Source organism: Pelodiscus sinensis, chromosome W (genome assembly GCF_052426305.1).
Source record: "Pelodiscus sinensis isolate ZL-2025 chromosome W, ASM5242630v1, whole genome shotgun sequence".
In the NCBI taxonomy this organism is placed as follows: Eukaryota; Metazoa; Chordata; order Testudines; family Trionychidae; genus Pelodiscus; species Pelodiscus sinensis.
Genome location: NC_143084.1, coordinates 5,206,788 through 5,223,834, shown reverse-complemented (window position 1 = coordinate 5,223,834; position 17,047 = coordinate 5,206,788). Strand labels below are relative to the sequence as shown.

Sequence of the window (17,047 nt, the reverse complement as noted above, 5' to 3'; positions counted from 1 at the left end):
CCACGGGCTGGCTACACAGTTTGTGCCAGTTGCAAGGCTGCCAGCACCCGTGCCAGCACACCCAGCAGCTGACACCCATGAGCCAGCCACCTGATGACACCCAGCCCTCCCCCTCTTCCCAGGATAAGCCTGGCGGCTCCCAGGACCCTGCCCGGGACCGCGAGAGGCGGGTGCCCGCGTGGTCTAGTGCGGAGATCGTGGACCTCATCGAGGTTTGGGGGGAAGCCTCCAATGTCCACGATCTCCGCACTAGGCACAGGAACGCGGCCGTCTACGGCTGCATGGCTGCCAGCCTGGCCGCCAGGGGCCACCAGCGCAGCCGGGAGCAGGTGCGCTGGAAAATCAAGGACCTGCGGCAGTCCTACTCCTGGGCCTGCCTGCCAGGGGCCGACCCGGAGGCCTGCCCCCACTTTCACGCCCTGGACCGCCTCCTGGGGGCTCATGCCGTCCCTGTCCCCCGGGACGTGATAGACCCCGGGGCAGAGGGACCGCTGCAAGAGACCGAGGAGGAGGAGGAGGGCTCCGAGAGCCAGGAGCCTGCCAGCACCCTGCCCAGGACCCGGGACCCCCGAGGCACCCCACAGAGCCGCTCGCCTGTGTCGTCCGAGGCCGGGGAGGCGTCCACCTGTGAGTACCATTGTGCTCCCCTTATGTGTACGTGGGGCTGGGGCGAGAGGGAGCCCCGGGGCCGTGAGCCTGGGCCTTGCCCACCACGGAGCAGCAGCTGGGGATCCTGCTGGGGCCCTGGCCTTGCAGAGGGGAGCTGGGTTTCACACACCTGGGCCCCTGGGGTAATTGACCGCTGTTCTTGTTTCACCACAGCCGCAGCACCTGGGACTGCAGGGCACACCACCCCGCCTGCAGCAGCCGCCCGCGCCCGGGCAAGCAGGAGAGCCAGGAACCTCCGGTTCCTGGAGCAACAGATCCGTATACAGGAGCACTGGGTCCAGGAGGACCTGAGGCTGCGCCGGAGGAGTTTGGAGGCCCTGGAGGAGCAGGGCCATGCCCTGCGAGGCCACCTCCAGAGCCTGCTGGACCGCTCCCCCAGCTCCCCCTCCTGCTCCCGCTCCTGCTTCCTGCACACCCTACGTCCCTCCTGCCCCACCCTCCACAACCATTCCCCACCAACGCCCCCGGACCCGCAGTGTTGCGAGACGGGAGAGACAGCCGGACCCCCACCCCTGAGCTTTCCTTTCCCTTCCTCCCTTCCCTCCCCTTCCTGCTCCCTCGTCCCAGGTTTCCCCCTCCCCTCCCCTCCCCTCCCCTCTCCCACCCTTCTTCCTCCCTCCCCGCACCCCAGTTATGTAAAATAAAAAGACATTTTTGTTTGAAAATCAGGTGTCTTTATTTGACAGTAGGTAGGGAGGGGAAAGGGGAAGGGGGTAGGGTGGAAGAAGGCCCCAGTGGGGCATGCAGGGAGAGGTCAGTCCTCCTCCTCCACCAGGAAGCTCTCCCGCAGGGCTTCCCGGATCCGGACGGCCCCCCGCTGGGCTTCCCGGACGGCGGCGGTGCGAGGCTGACCGTAGTGTCCAGCCATGCGGTCAGCCTCAGCCATCCAGGCTGGCAGGAAAGCCTCCCCCTTTCGCTCACAAATTGTGGAGCACACAACATGCTGCCACCACGGGAGGGATGTTGTGCTCGGCCAGGCCCAGACGGGTGTGGAGGCATCGAAAGCAGGCTTTCAGTCGCCCAAAGGCCCCCTCCACCAAGATGCGGGCCCTGGTCAGCCTGGCATTGAAGGCCTGGCGGGAGGGATTGAGGTGCCCCGTGTAGGGCTTCATCAGCCATGGCTGCAGTGGGTAGGCGGCATCCCCCACCACACGGGCATGTCCACGTCCCCGACCCTGATGTGGTGGTCGGGGAAGAAGGTCCCGGCCTGCAGCCGCTGGCACACGGAAGAGTTGCGATACACCCGGGCGTCGTGTGCTTTGCCGGACCAGCCCACATTAATGTCCGTGAACTGGCCCCGGTGGTCACACACAGCCTGCAGGAGGATGGAGAAGTACCCCTTGCGGTTCACATAACGGGACGCCTGGTGTTCCGGGGCACGGATGGGGATGTGCGTCCCGTCGATGGCCCCCCCCGCAGTTGGGGAAGCCGAGGGCGCCGAAGCCCCGGCAGACCACCCTGCGGAGCAGCACCCGGTTGATGGCCTTGACCACCTGCGGAGAGAGACACAGCAAAGCGCCAATCAGTGGGGCGCCTGGGTGGCTGGGAGCATTCGTGCCCTGGCAGTGTCCCGCGCCCCACTCCCGGAAGCAACCCCCCTGGCGGCGTGTAGTACGGCCGGGACAGACCGACCCCTCCGGTGCGGGGCGCTTTCGCCTCCTCCCGCCCCCCCTTTGTCCCTGGGGCGGCCCATCCCCTCCTCGCAGCCCCCCTCCCCCCCTGGCGCAGTGGCCGACGAGTGCCATACCTGCATGAGCACCGCTCTGATGGTGGATCTCCCCACGCCGAACTGGTTCCCGACGGATCGGTAACTATCCGGCGTGGAGAGCTTCCAAAGGGCGATGGCCACCCGCTTCTGGAGGGGGATGGTGGGCCTCATGCGAGTGTCCCTTCTGCGCAGGGCAGGGGCGAGCCACTCGCAGAGCTCCAGGAAGGTGTCCCTCCTCATCCTGAAGTTCTGGGTCCACTGTCAGTCTTCCCAGCGCTCCAGGACGATGCAGTCCCACCAGTTGCTGCTGGTGTCCAGACGCCAGATGCGGCGGGGCACGCCGGTGCCGGGGCGCCGCCGCGGCTCCTCCACGGCCCCCAGGGCAGCCAGGCGGAGAGGCAGGGGGCTGACGTGCACCAGGAGGTGCCAGGCAGCCTCGAGCCATTGCTGGCAGGCTTGCAGCAGCAAGTCCAGAAAGTGCACCAGAAGGTGCAGGGTGAGCTCTGGCTCCTTGTTGCCACCTGCGGCGGCGTCCCCGAAGGGAAGCACCGACACACACGGGCGCAGAGACCAACGCTTTGCTGTCCCTCGGCGAGGTTGGCAAGCAAGCAGGAAAAGCTGAGAACCAGCTGTCCGGGGGGGTCCCTTTAAGCACGAGCCTCAGATAGCCTCAGACAGCAGCCACACAAAGCAACTACTGACCTGATGCCCTGCCAGAACCAGTTTCAGCCGCCCTTAAATGCGCCCCTGCGTCCAATCAGTGTGGACGCGCTAGTTCGAATTAGCAAAACGCTAATTCGAACTAGTTTTTAGTTCTAGATGCGTTAGTTCGAATTAGCTTAGTTCGAATTAACTAATTCGAACTAAGTTAGTTCGAATTAGCGCTGTAGTGTAGACGTACCCACAGAGACTTGGTGGGATGACTTGCATGACTGGAGCGCTGTCATGGAAAGGTATAGACTGTTCAGGAAGAACAGGCAGGGGAGAAAAGGAGGAGGAGTTGCACTACATGTAAGAGAGAACTACGATTGCTCTGAACTCCAGTATAAAGAGGGAGAAAAACCTGTTGAACGTCTATGGGTTAGGTTTAAAGGAGCAAACAACAGCAGTGATGTTGTGGTTGGTGTCTGCTACAGGCCACCGAATCAGGTGGATGAGGTAGATGAGGCTTTCTTCGGACAACTGAGCGAAGCTTCCAGATCGCAGGCCCTGGTTCTCCTGGGGGACTTTAATCACCCTGACATCTGCTGGGAAACCAATACAGCAGTACACAGACAATCCAGGAAGTTTTTGGAGAATGTTGGGGATAACTTCTTGACACAAGTGCCGAAGGAACCGACCAGGGGCCGTGCACAGCTTGACCTTTTGCTCACAAAGAGGGAGGAACTAGTAGGGGAAGTGGAGGTGGGTGACAACCTGGGAAGCAGTGATCATGAGATGGTAGATTTCAGGACCCTGACCAAAGGAAGAAAAGAGAGTAGTAAAATACACACCTTGGACTTCAAAAAAGCAGATTGACTCCCTCCAAGATCTGATGGGCAGAATCCCCTGGGATGCTAACATGTAAGGGAAAGGAGTCCAGGACAGCTGGCAGTTTTTTCAAGAAGCCTTATTGAAGGCACAGAAAGAAACCATCCCGACGCGTAGCAAGAGAGGCAAACATGGTAGGAGACCAGATTGGCTTACGGGGGAAATCCTTGGTGAACTTAAGCACAAAAAGGAAGCTTACAAAAAGTGGAAACTTGGACAAATGACCAGGGAGGAGTTTAAATGTATAGTTTGAGAATGCCGGGGGGTTATCAGGAAGGTGAAAGCGCAAATGGAATTGCGACTGGTTAAGGATGTGAAGGATAACAAGAAAGGTTTCTACAGGCATGTTAACAAGAAGAAGGTGATCAGAGAGGGTGTGCGACCCCTAATGGATGAAGGAGGTAACCTAGTGACAGATGATGTGGGGAAAGCTGAAGTACTCAATGCTTTCTTTGCCTCTGTATTCACGGACAAGGTCGGCTCCTGGACTCCTGCACTAAGTGACGCAAGATGGGATGAAGATGGACAGCCCGTGGTGTGGAAAGAACAAGTTAGGAACTATTTAGAAAAGCTAAACGTACACAAATCCATGGGCCCAGATTTAATGCATCGGAGGGTACTGAGGGATTTGGCAAATGTCATTGCGGAGCCTTTGGCTATTATCTTTGAAAAGTCGTGGAGATCGGGAGAAATCCCGGATGACTGGAAAAAGGCAAATGTAGTGCCCATCTTCAAAAAAGGGAAGAAGGATGAGCCAGGGAACTATAGGCCAGTCAGTCTTACCTCGGTTCCTGGAAAAATCATGGAAGGGATCCTTAAGGAATCCATATTGAGGCACTTGGAAGAGAGGAAAGTGATTAGGAATAGTCAGCATGGATTCACAAAGGGCAAGTCGTGCCTGACCAATCTGATTAGCTTCTATGATGAGGTAACTGGCTCTGTGGACATGGGGAAGTCAGTGGATGTGATATACCTGGACTTTAGCAAGGCTTTTGATACGGTCTCCCACAATATTCTTGCCAGCAAGTTAAGGGAATGTGGATTGGATAAATGGACGGTAAGATGGCTAGAAGGCCGGGCCCAGTGGGTAGTGATCAACGGCTCGATGTCAGGATGGTGGTCGGTTTCTAGCAGAGTGCCCCAAGGTTCGGTTCTAGGACCGGTTTTTTTCAATATCTTTATTAATGACCTGGATGCGGGGATGGATTGCACCCTCAGCAAGTTTACGGATGACACTAAGCTGGGGGGAGAGGTAGATACGCTTGAGGGCAGAGATAGGGTCCAGAATGACTCAGACAGATTGGAGGATTGGGCCACAAGAAATTCTGATGAGGTTCAACAAGGACAAGTGTAGAGTCCTGTACTTGGGACGGAAGAATCCCAAGCATTGTTACAGGCTGGGGACCAACCAGTTAAGTAGTAGTTCTGCAGAAAAGGCCCTGGGGGTTACAGTGGATGAGAAGCTGGATATGAGTCAACAGTGTGCCCTTGTAGCCAAGAAGGCTAATGGCATATTAGGTTGCATTAAGAGGAGCATTGCCAGCAGATCCAGAGATGTCATTATTCCCCTTTATTCGGCTTTGGTGAGACCACATCTGGAGTATTGTGTCCAGTTCTGGGCCCCCCCCCCCCCACTACAAAAAGGATGTGGACGAATTGGAGAGGGTCCAGCGGAGGGCAACCAGAATGATTAGGGGGCTGGAGCATATGACTTACGAGGAGAGGCCGAGGGACTTGGGTCTGTTTAGTCTGCAGAAGCGAAGAGTGAGGGGGGATTTGATAGCAGCCTTCAACTTCCTGAAGGGAGGTTCCAAAGAGGATGGAGAGAGGCTGTTCCCAGTAGTGACAGATGGCAGAACAAGGAGCAATGGTCTCAAGTTGTGGTGGGAGAGGTCCAGGTTGGATATTAGGAAAAACTATTTCACTAGGAGGGTGGTGAAGCACTGGAATGGGTTACCTAGGGAAGTAGTGGAGTCTCCATCCCTGGAGGTGTTTAAGTCTCGGCTTGACAAAGCCCTGGCCGGGTTGATTTAGTTGGAATTGGTCCTGCCTAGAGCAGGGGTCTGGACTTGATGACCTTCTGAGGTCTCTTCTAGTTCTATGGTTCTATGAAACCCCAGTAGGATTAGTGTGTGGCAGCCAGCTGGTCTGGATCTGTCACAATGTATATAAAATAAAGAAGGCAGCATCTATGAATTCATGCACATCACTGGTATTCTGCTAGATAATATTGCATTTTGGGGAGAAGGAAAAATTCTAGGATTTTATAAATAGGGGAAATTAGTATTTGAGATAGAATAAATGGATGTTTAATTTTAAATTCTAAGAAGATGCTTATGCTGCAAGAAATATTAGCATTTAAAAGCTTGTTAAAAATAATCTTTGGTCTTTGTTTTCCCATTATTAGCAGGCAAAGCTGCAGCAGCAAATGGATCTGCAAAAAAACCACATCTTCCGCCTGACACAAGGACTGCAAGAAGCTCTGGATCGAGCAGATCTTTTGAAGACTGAAAGGAGTGACTTGGAGTATCAATTGGAAAACATTCAGGTGAGGGCAGGGTCGGATTAAGGCATAGGCTAGCCGGGCAGCTGCCCGGGGCGCCAACCTATGGGGGGCGCCTGATGGCAGCTGTAAGGGGCGCACAGCTGTAAGGGGCGCCCATCAGGTGCCACGTGCCCAGCTCCCGGATCACGGGCTGCAGCAGCTCCCAGCGGCCACCCTGCAGCAGCCACCGGGGGCGGGGGCCGCATTAACCCCCACAGTGCCGGCCAGCAGCGCCCTTCCCCCTGCGGCCGCGGGGCCCTGCACGGGCAGCCCCGGGCTGCACGCCAGTGGCAGTAGCTGGGCTGGGCCAGGCCGGGCACGTGTGTCCTGCTGCCGCCAGCTCTACGCGCCCTCCCCCACATGCCAGGCGGGGGCGGGGCCATGCATGCCCCCTTCCCATGCGCCGGTGCGGGGGCGGGGCCGTGCATGCGCCCTCCCCCAACCCGGGGCACAATTAAACTGTCTGCCCAGGGCGCCGGAATGGCTCGGTCCGGCCATGGGTGAGGGTTAGTAAGGGTTACTGTGACAAATATAAAAAGTGAGGTTTTCAGTACATGGCCTTGTGCTTGTTTTGTGCCATTTCTTTCTACTGGATAAAGTCAGGTCTGCTTCAGTGTTTGACTTCCTGCTTGGTCTTCTATATTATCTCATCTCTGATTGTTCTGCTGCTGTTCCTATATTGCTGAGGTTAATTTTCTGTTTTTGTGTGGCTCACAGGTTCTCTTTTCCCATGAGAAGGTGAAAATGGAGGGCACTATTTCTCAGCAAACCAAACTCATTGACTTCCTGCAAGCAAAGATGGACCAGCCAGCCAGAAAGAAAAAGGTGGGTTATAAAGGTTTGGGATTCAGAAAACTGGCCATGGAGTTAAATGACTAAAGTTTTCATGATTTAGTTATTTATGGTGTATTCAAAACATATTGTCGGCCCCCCGCCCCCTTGATGGGGGTTGCCACCCGCCTCCGAGGCATCATCCAACCAACTGGGGCCTCGGCCCCAAAGCGTGATGCCCCCTTTTGGGAGAAATACAGCCTCCCGGCCTAGTCCACAGTTCAGTGTCTGTTACCCCGGTCCCCACTTGCCAGGGTCTCGGGCAGCAGGGGTAGGGGGGCCCGGGCCCTCCCTCTCCACCGGGCCCCGACCCAGGGCCCTAGTAGTGGCGGGTGGTTCCCACCACTGGCTCGGCGGGGGCTCCTCCCCGCAACGCCCCGAGCCCTCAGGGGCTTCTACAGCTCCCTGCCCTGGGTCGCTTCCTACCCCCTGCTCTCAGCCTGCCGCGGTCCCACCTGTCGGCGTCAGTCGACTGGCTGTAGTGGTACTTCCCCTGGCAGCCTCAGAGTTGGCAGAGTCCGGTCCGGTGCTCGGGTCACGGGGGGTCGGTCGGTGGCTCCGGCGTTGGGGCCGAGCCCGGCTGAGGCCCGGCAGCAGCACGCTCAGCTCCCTTGGCGACTCCCTCTCTGGCCAGTGGTTGCTAGCTCCAGCTCAGGTCACAGTCTGCCCCTTCTGAGCAGGCCAGCAGCCTTTTGTACCTGTGCTCCCCTTGGAGCATGCCTAGTAGGGCTGTGTGGGTGGGGCCTTCTCCGCCCCCGGCCCCAGGTGGTTTCCCTGGGCTTGAGTGCGGGGCGGGGTCGCCCCGTCACACACACACCCCCCTTAAGTGGGTACCTGTCCCCTTGCTCATTCCCGTCTCTTCTTCCCCCACCCGGGAAAGGAAATCGGCATTCGTGTGCGCCTTCCCTGGGCGATGGGTTATACTGAAATTGTACGGCTGTAAAGATAGATACCACCGCATTAAACGGGGGTTCGTCTCTTTCATGCTATTTAACCATTTCAGGGGGGCATGGTCTGTCACCACCTGAAATGTGTTGCCCAATAAATAGTATCTTAGGGCGTCTATAGCCCACTTTATTGCCAGGGCCTCCTTTTCTTTGGTAGCATAGTTCTGTTCTCGTGGGAAGATCTTGCGGCTCAAATATACTATCGGGTGCTCCCCTCCCTCTGCCTGTTGGGACAGCACTGCCCCCAAGCCTCTTTCTGATGCATCCATTTGCAGTAGGAAGGGCTTTGAAAAATCTGGGTGGAACAGGATGGGGGCTTTAGTAAGCTTGTCCTTCAGTGTCCTGAAAGCCACCTCACAGTCTGCTGACCATTGTACCTTGTTCGTCTGGGTACTTTTCGTGAGGTCAGATAGAGGGGCTGCGATGTCCGCAAAACCGGGGATAAACCGGCGATAGTACCCCGCAAGCCCCAAGAACTGGCGTACCTGCTTTTTGGTTGCTGGTGTCTTACACTCCTGTACTGCTTTCACTTTGTCCACCAGTGGTCGTACTGTCCCTTGCTCGACAGTGTACCCCAAGTAGGTTACTTCCCGGCGTCCCAGCTGGCATTTTCGCGGGTTGGCTGTGAGGCCGGCCTCCTTCAGGGATTTCAATACGGCTTCTAAATGCTGTAGATGGGTCGTCCACGTTGGGCTATAGATCACCACGTCATCTATATATGCGGCTGCGTAGGCGTGATGGGGCTGTAACAATCGGTCCATTAATCGCTGGAACGTGGCCGCCGCCCCATGCAGTCCAAACGGCATGGTCACGAATTGAAACAGGCCCCAGGGTGTAGGGAAGGCCGTTTTCTCCTTAGAAGCTGGTGTCAGGGGGATCTGCCAATACCCTTTCGTCATGTCCAGGATGGAGAAGTATTCCGCTTGGCCGAGCCGTTCTAAGAGCTCCTCGGTCCGGGGCATCGGGTAAGCATCAAACCGTGAGATGGCGTTAACTTTGCGGAAATCGATGCAAAATCGCGTCATACCATCCGGTTTCGGGACTAGCACTATGGGACTCCTCCACTCACTACGGGATTCCTCCACTACTCCCATCTCTAGCATTGTCTGGAGTTCCCGCTGGACCGTGTCCCACATCTTCCTAGGTAGGGGTCTGTGTTGGTGTCACATTACTGAGTTGGAGGGAAGCAGCCAGATCGCTGCTGCACCCCTAGGTGGGGGTGTTGGCCCCAGAAATTGGTGTGGGGGGAGCCATGTGGGGTATTGAATGGGAGATTATTGTTTGTTGATCTTATGTACGCTATTTATGAGAGTGTATAATGTCTGTGTGTGTAGGTAGGAATCTGTAATCTGTGTGGAAGCTGAATATTTCTGTGAATGTGGTTGAGCATTGCTATGGACAGGCTGAGTAGTGAAGCCCTGTGGAACAATGGCCCTTGATGGCCCAAAGACACACCTAAAGCAGGAGGGCGGAGACCCAAGAGCTGCCAGCAGAGTGGCGTAGTCGGCAGGATCACTGTGACGGACCGGGCCGTGTCTGGGCACAGCTGAGTGCGTCCGCTCAGGGCGAATTGCTCAAATCCGGGGCTCCTTACAGCCCCCGACTGGCGACCTCTCCACACAGGCCAAAAACCAGTCTCACAGAGCGCTTCAGCAACCTGCCTGAAGCCTCCCGAGCAAAACCCCTCCGACACCCCAGCAATATCCGTGCCCCAGATGGCCCCGGGCCTCATACACAGGTGGGGGGGTCCTAGCACCCAATCCCACCTACCCCGAACAAGTTCTGTCTGGTTCCAAGAAACCAGCCACAGATCCCCGGTCAATTTACCCTCTGGACCTTACCCACAAATCACGCTGGGCCAATCCTTTAGAATCTATATCTAAAGGTTTATTATTACAAGAAAGAAAAGCATGAGAGTAAGGTTATTAAAGTACAGTACGTTACATTCACCGAATCTCCCAGTCCTCGATGCAGGCTCTAGCAGAGATGTTGCAGCTGCTGGTTTAAAAGTTCTTATTGCACATCCTACGATCAGGATGGGTTCACAGGTCTTCCGGGCTCTTCAATCCCTGCAATGCTGCCTCTGGGATGAAGTGCTGAGCTGAGAACAAAATGGCATCGACCACATGGCCTCTTTATACCTCCTTCCTGGCCTCTTCTAGTATGTAGCAGGTCACCTGGTCCTCAGCCTCTCTGCTGGCAGCTCTTGGGTCTCCGCCCTCCTGCTTTAGGTGTGTCTTTGGGCCATCAAGGGCCATTGTTCCACAGGGCTTTGCTACTCAGCCTGTCCATAGCAATGCTTAACCACATTCACAGAAATATTCAGCTTCCACACAGATTACAGATTCCTACCTACACACACAGACATTATACACTCTCATAAATAGCGTACATAAGATCAACAAACAATAATCTCCCATTCAATACCCCACATGGCTCCCCCCACACCAATTTCTGGGGCCAACACCCCCACCTAGGGGTGCAGCAGCGATCTGGCTGCTTCCCTCCAACTCAGTAATGTGACAGTTGGTCTCGCACTTTATGGCCCGGCCGGGTAGCGATGTGTGGTGCGGATGCAGCCGGGTTGAGTGGAGAAAAACTGTGCGATCCCCTGGACCACCCGTTGTAATTCTCCCTGCTGTACCAGATTTAACTCCGGGCCCATCGTTACCTGAGCGTTCCCCTGGAGGTCTGCGACGGCCGGCCCGAGTTCTGGATCCGGGGGATATGGAGTGACCAGTAGTCCTTCGGCAGTCTTCCACGCCTTCAGGAGGTTGACGTGGTATCTTCGTACCTCCCTTTTCCTTCCAGGCAGCCTTACTTTGTAGTCCACGGTTCCTATTCGCCGGATCACCTCAAAGGGGCCTTGTCATCGGGCTAGTAGCTTGGACTCTTGGGATGGCAGTAAAACGAGTACATGGTCCCCTGGTTCAAACGAGCGGAGCTTGGCCCCTAGGTTGTAATATCGAGCTTGGATTTCTTGTGCCTGTAGGAGGTTAGCCTTGGCAAATTCCCCTACCTTCCGCAGGCGCTCCTGCAACTGCAATATATAGGGTACTGTTCCTTGGACTCGCGATTCTTGCTCTTCCCAGCTTTCTCTTAATAGGTCGAGTATCCCCCTCGGCTGCCGTCCATACAGGAGTTCGAATGGGGAGAACCCTGTCGACGCCTGGGGGACCTCGCGAATGGCAAACAACAGGGCTGGTAGGAGCTTGTCCCAGTGTCGGAGGTCCTCAGTTACAAACTTGCGCAGCATCGTCTTTAACGTTTGATTGAAACGTTCCACCAGGCCGTCCATCTGGGGATGGTAAACCGTCGTCCTCAGAGGGTGGATGTTCAGTAGCCGCGATAGTTCCGCCATCAGTCGGGACGACACATTGGTCCCCTGGTCGGTCAGGACCTCCTTCAGTATCCCTACTCATGCAAACAGTTTAAAAAGTTCCTCTGCGAGGGTGCGGGCGGTGGTATTGTGTAGTGGAACCGCTTCTGGGTAACGCGTGGCGTAGTCCACCACCACCATAATATACTGACAGCCCGAACTGGCCTTCTCTAGGGGTCCCACCAGGTCCAACCCGATCCTTTCAAAGGGGATCCCTATCACAGGCAGTGCCACCAGCAGGGCTTTCGGCACCCCCTTTCTACTGGTGAGTTGGCACTTGGGACAGGATTCACAGAAGGCCCGCACGGCGTGGTGTATGCCCGGCCAAAAAAACCTCATCCCTATCCGTTGCAGGGTCTTTTCTCGTCCGAGATGGCCAGCCCAAGGCAGCCGGTGCGCCAGCCGGAGTACGGCGTTCCTAAATTTGCGGGGGACCAGGAACTGCCAGATGTCTTCCCCCATCTGGGGTTCCCGGACCACCCTATATAGCCGATCCGCCTTCACGCAGAACCGTGGGCCTTGGGGCTTACGGGGATCTTGGCTTGCCCCTTCCCCTGGGTCTTGTACCTGCTCCCAAGCTCGACTCAAGGTCTGGTCTTCCCTCTGTTCTCTCATGAAGTCGCCCTCTACTTCCAGGGTCTCGACTTCGTCCTCCCAGGCAGGGTGATCGCCTCTGGTCGGTGGCAGGTCTGTCACTTGGCCCGGGTTTGGCCTCTCCTCCCTCCCTAGACTCTTGCCTTGGGCGGCCTCCTCCAGGTCGGGTGGAGGGGGGCCCGGCCCTGGTGCTACCTGCTGACCCCACTCTCGCAACACCCTGCCTAGGCCTCTCGAATCTCGGCCTAATATCACGGGGTAGGCTAGTGTCGGGACCAACACTACGCTGTAGACCCCAACATCCCGGCCATCATCTAGCTGCACCCATGCTGTCGGGTACACCCATACGTCCCCATGTTCACACAACAACTGGACGGAGGCCCCTGCTGGCTCGGGCTCGGATATTAGGTCGGCCCTAACTAGGGTCTGGCTGCACCCTGAGTCCACCAGCGCCACCGTGGGGTTCCCTTCTACCGTAAGTCTCACCATCATTTTAGCGGGGTCCGTTGGCCCCATTCCGGGCTCTGCAGTCTGCACTTGCCCAAAGGGGCAGACCCTGTGGGGCCCCACCCTTCCCTGGGCCCTTAACTGGCCCGCGACCTCCCGCTCCCAGCGGTCCTGTTGCTCTTGTAACCCTGCCAACTGCCTCCGCAGTTCGGTCAGGTCTCCTTGTAGTCCGTGCTGAGGAGCGAGACGGGACGCCAATTCCGTAGGTCGCGGAGGTCCCCCTTCTTCGGCAGTAAGGCGAGCACCGCTCGCCTGCACGACAGAGGGAGGACCCCGCTCTCCAGGGACTCGGCCCAGACGGTGACGAGGTCCGGGCCGAGGACGTCCCAGAACACGCGGTAGAACTCCACGGTCAGCCCGTCCATGCCCGGGGTTTTGTTGTTGGGCATGAGACGGAGGGCTTCCGAGAACTCGGCCAGAGTGAGAGGCAGCTCCAGCCGGTCTCGGTCGCCCGCGCTGACCGTCGGGAGCTCGGTCCAGAGCGCCCTGCAGGCGTCGGCTTCGGTCGGATCCGGGGAGAACAAACTGGCGTAGAAGGCCCTGGCCCTTCCGCGCATCTCCACCGGATCCGTGAGGGGGGTGCCGTCCTCCGCCAAGAGGCAGGTGACGTGCTTTTTTGCCCCCCTCCTTTTCTCCAGGGCATAGAAGAAGCGGGAGCCGCGATCCATCTCCCGAAGGAGGTGGATGCGGGATCGAACGAAAGCGCCCCGGGCCCTGTGATCTTCCAGGGCTCGGAGCTCCTCCCGCTTCTCCCGGCACGCCTCGCGGAGGAGTGGATCCTCGGGGGCGGACGCCAGGCGCCTCTCAAGCTTCAAGACCTCCCGCTCCAGCTGCTCTATCGCCGCATCCCTCCGCCGGCTGGCGCCCCGGGAGTAGTCACGGCAGAAGAGCCGGGCGCGCACCTTCCCCACATCCCACCATCGCCGCGCCGAGGGAAAGGCGGGCCGCTGCCCCCGCCAGGCCTGCCAGAACTCCCGGAAGGACGCCACGAAGCCCACGTCCTCCAGCAAGCTATTGTTAAAATGCCAATAGGCCGGCCCCAGCCTCTCCGAAGTCAGAGAGGCCTTCACGGACACCAAATGGTGGTCCGTGAACGGGGCCGGCCGGATGCTGGAGGAGTGGGCTCGTGCCAGATGGAATCGTGAGAGGTAAATGCGATCCAACCGGGAGTGGCTCGACCGTGTTTTCCCCACCCGGACGTAAGTGAAGGTGGTACTGTCGTCCGGGTGGTGGTCTCGCCAGACGTCCACCAGGGAGTGATGTTCCACGATCTCCCTGAGGACGTCCGCCGCGGCCTGGCAGTTCGCGAGTCCTACACGGTCCCGGTCATCGAGGGTGGTGTTGAAGTCCCCGCCCAGGACCAGGCCCTCGCGAGGATCCAGAGTGCCGAGGAAGGTGGCCGCCTGCCGATAGAAGGTGACCTGGTCCGGGCCCGCGTTCGGGGCGTAGACGTTGACCAGGTTCAACGTCCGCCCCTCCACGCGGGCCCGGACGTGCAGCAGGCGGCCCGGGACAACCTCGGCGGTCCCCAGCACCTCGGGCCGTAGGGCAGGGGAGAACAGGGTGGCCACCCCGGCCGAGTGGGCGCCGAGGTGGCTAAAATACACCCCGTCCCCCCACTCCAGCCGCCAGCCAGCCTCGACGGCTGGAGTCGTGTGGGCCTCCTGCAGGAAAACCACCGAGTACCCCCCTCCCGAAGGAAGGAGAGCACCCGGCTCCTGCGGAGACCCGCCCTACAGCCCCGGGCATTCAATGTTGCAAAGATGGTAGAATTCATAGTGAGGGCTGGGGTAGATCCTCGCGGACAGGCGAGTCGGCGGCCTCACGCAGGCCCCGCAGCAGACCGCTCCCCGACCCGAAGGTCAGGAGAGCGTCCCGAAACCTGCGGGTCTGACGGTGGGCCGCGTCGTCCTGCCTACTGGTCCCTCTCCCCTCCTGCAACAAGGCTCTAGTGGCCTGGAGGATGGAGTGGAAGTCCCCCCAGCGCTGGAGGGCGAGCTGCACCTTTCCCTTCGCCCCGCGGTTATCCGCGAGGAATTGGCGCAGCTCGCCCCTCAGCACCGAGGGGGAACCAGGATTCTCCTCCGTCCGGGCCCCCGGACGAAGCTCACGGGCCACGGAGACGGGCAAACAGGGATCCGATCCCCGACGCGGCGCCGTTGCTGCTGGCGCCGCGCTGCCCGCCCCCGACCCCGGCAGGGAAGGAGGCGGCGGAGGGAACAAGGCAGCCCCCAACGGGTTGGGGACCGGGGATACAAAAACGACCCCCGAAGGGCCGCCCGCAGCTAGCGGGAACGAGACGGCCCTCGCGGGGGTGGCACTGGCGGACGTTTGGGGGGGCAGTAGGGACGGATCGGGCAACATAACGGGGACCAGGATGGGAAAAGAAGGGGGGGACGGCGAGGGAGGGGTTACCTCCACAGCAGAGCCGGGGGGAGGGGTAGGTTCAGGGCCGGACAGTGGGTCGGGGGCAGGGAATGGGGCAGAGGTAGGGGTAGGGAAGGGATCGGGAACAGGGGAGGACTCGGGGCTGGAGATGGGTTCATAAAGGGCGGAAGCGGGAGTAGGGGGAGGATCGGGACGTGGGAGGGAATTGGGATCCTGGATGGGGTCTGGGAAAGGGTCCCCTGTGGCAATCCCACCGGGCTGCGGCGCCTCCCGAATGGGAAGTTGGGGGTCGGGAACAGGAAGGGGGCCCGCGCCGACGCCGGGCTCAAGTGGAGAGGCAGGTGTTAATGCCTCGGCGTCGGCCTGGATGGCATTTTCTGCTGGGCCCCCAACGGGAAAGGGGGATGACTGCCCCGCCTCGGTAGCTGGAGAGGGGGCACCCCCAACCCCGGGACCCGGCCGCTCGGCGCCAGCCGTCGCCCCAGAGGGCTCGGCGGCATCCGTTCCGGCGCTCGAGTCGGCCGGGCCAGTGGGTAGTATCAGGGGCGCCCCGAGCGTGAGGACGGGGTCAGCCACCTGGGACACGGGATCGGGGAGAGGAGGGGGCGGCGCCATAGAGTCGCCGCCCAGACCGAGGCCCGCTGGCGGAGGGTCGTCCTCCCCCTGGGTGAGCGGGGTCAGACCCAGGGCCTCGATCTCCTCGAAGATGGAGCTAAGCTCCATCCCCTCGGCCCCGGAGCCTTCCCCTCCGGCCGCCGAGGCAACAATTACCTCAGCGGGAACGGAGGGGGGCTCAGTTGAACTCAGGGCCGGGGGGGCTCCATCAGAGGCCTCCTCATGGATAGGCTCCTCAGGGGGGACTTCATCGTCCCCCCTCGCTGCCACGGCTTCCTCGGCCGGCGCCTCCCGCTGATGCTCGTCGGGGGCGCTCTGGGCAGCGCCGGCCCCCCTCGGGATCTTTCGGAGGGGGGCCTTCCCGCCCTCCTCATCGGAGGGGGGAGATTGAGCCCGCAACCGGCGGGCTTTGCGCTTGCCCCCGACGAGCGTCCAGCCCTCCAAGGTGGAAGTGGAGGGCCGGTCAGCGAGGGCAAGGCCGGGGGGCACTTTTGGGGTTCGGGGACGGCGTTGTGGCAAGGGTGGGAAGGAAGGGGATACCTCCACCCGGGGAGGGCCCTCTCCCTCGCCCTGCGGCAACCGCGCCACCCTCTCCTCCTCGGGCCCCGCGGTGACTGACCGATTAGAGGTGGGGCCCGCCTGCCCGCTCGGGCGCGCCAGGGGGGACGCCTCTGGCTCCCGAGCAGGGCCGTCGGTTGGAGGAGGGGCGGCCGCGGATCCCGGACTACCAGGGGGGCCGGCGGTGGTGGGGCCGGCGCCCTTACGGGCCCCGGGGGGCCCGGACGCCTCCTCCGACCGGGCCAAGGGACAGTCCCTCCGGACGTGCCCCATCGCCCGGCAGAGGAAGCACCGGGTCTCCCCCGAGGAGTAATGAATCCGATAATGGGCCCCCTGGTAGGGCACCAAGAAGGACCCCTCGAGCGCCTCCCCGCCACGCGCCGCCGGCGGCAGCTGCAGTTGTACCTGGCGGCGGAAAGATAGAACGTGGCGGAGGGCGGGGTCCTTACAGCCCAGCGGGAGAGGGCTGATGGTCGAGATGGGCTTCCCCAGGGTGGAGAGGGAAGGTAACAGGGCGGCATTAGGGAGGAAGGGCGGGACGGAGGTGAGCACCACCCGTACGCCCAGGTCCTCCAAAGGTTCGAGGGGCACGTGCACGCCTCCCACCGCCAGGCCCCTCTCCACCGCCTCCTGGGCGGCGGCCTCCGAGGCAAGGAAGAAGACCGCCTTGCCGTACATCTTGGAGGCCGCCACCACGGCCGAGGCCCCCACCACCCTCGCCATCGCCCGCACGTAGGTTTCCATGTGGGGCGAGGCGGCAACCAGGAGGCAGCGGA

The 17,047-nt window shown here is 59.8% G+C and overlaps 1 protein-coding gene and 1 long non-coding RNA gene across 3 annotated transcripts in view; both read left to right on the top strand.

The window, feature by feature from the left end:
* The window catches only part of LOC149520834 (citron Rho-interacting kinase-like), a 224,885-nt gene extending 217,554 nt beyond the window's left edge, over positions 1-7,331 (top strand). The window contains exons 20-21 of the mRNA XM_089775106.1: positions 6,315-6,455; positions 7,170-7,331. Coding sequence (XP_089631232.1) covers positions 6,315-6,455; positions 7,170-7,331 — 303 coding nt within the window. The remainder of the gene's footprint in view (positions 1-6,314; positions 6,456-7,169) is intronic.
* The window catches only part of LOC142823913 (uncharacterized), a 402,411-nt gene that overhangs the window by 328,318 nt on the left and 57,046 nt on the right, over positions 1-17,047 (top strand). The window lies entirely within an intron of this gene.